General features: G+C 49.3%; 1 protein-coding gene across 1 annotated transcript in view; it reads right to left on the bottom strand.

The window, feature by feature from the left end:
- Nucleotides 1-157: 157 nt before the first annotated feature.
- The window catches only part of LOC119585360, a 77,683-nt gene continuing 77,237 nt past the window's right edge, over nucleotides 158-603 (bottom strand). The window contains 1 exon segment of the mRNA XM_037934030.1: nucleotides 158-260. Within this exon segment, the coding sequence (XP_037789958.1) occupies nucleotides 158-260 (103 nt within the window).

The raw sequence follows: 603 nt of genomic DNA on the forward strand, positions 1-603 counted from the left end.
TCCACTTTCCATCGCAACCTAAAACAACTCAAAACCAAAAATCAACAGACGTCGAAAACGTTCAACCAAAATTTCAGCTCCAGATGGAGATACGAAGGCCACATCTCCCTTAACTTCCAAACACCAATCCCTAATCCATCACAAGAAGGGATTCCGCCTAATTTTCCAGCATATGGAATGAGTTCTCGGGAACAGGAACAGCCTTCATTCCCAAGGTCTCATCAGGAATGATTAGAGCTGGTTCAATTAGGTCTCCCAATCTGGTTATACTTTGAGGCCTAAAAGGGTATTCCGTTTTCTACCTGGACTGAGGACGGCTGGAGACTGGAGATGTGCAGACGGGCGGGGCGGGAAGAAGCTAAGGATGGATGAGCTTGCACGACAGAAGATGCGTTTGAAAATGGTTTATGATGGGGTAAAGGGGGGGGCAGTAAGTGTCAGGGTTGAGATAAAGATGGAGGGAAGGTGCTGTGCTTGTTTTGGGTCGAGATTGGATGAAGATGGGACGAGGGGGATAGTATGGGTGTGGGACGATGGCAGAGGTAAACGCGATGGGGGAGTACTCCGAGGATGGGCGAAGGAGGCAGCAAGCAACGCTTGAGC

This window comes from Penaeus monodon, chromosome 19 (genome assembly GCF_015228065.2).
Source record: "Penaeus monodon isolate SGIC_2016 chromosome 19, NSTDA_Pmon_1, whole genome shotgun sequence".
Classification (NCBI taxonomy): domain Eukaryota; kingdom Metazoa; phylum Arthropoda; class Malacostraca; order Decapoda; family Penaeidae; genus Penaeus; species Penaeus monodon.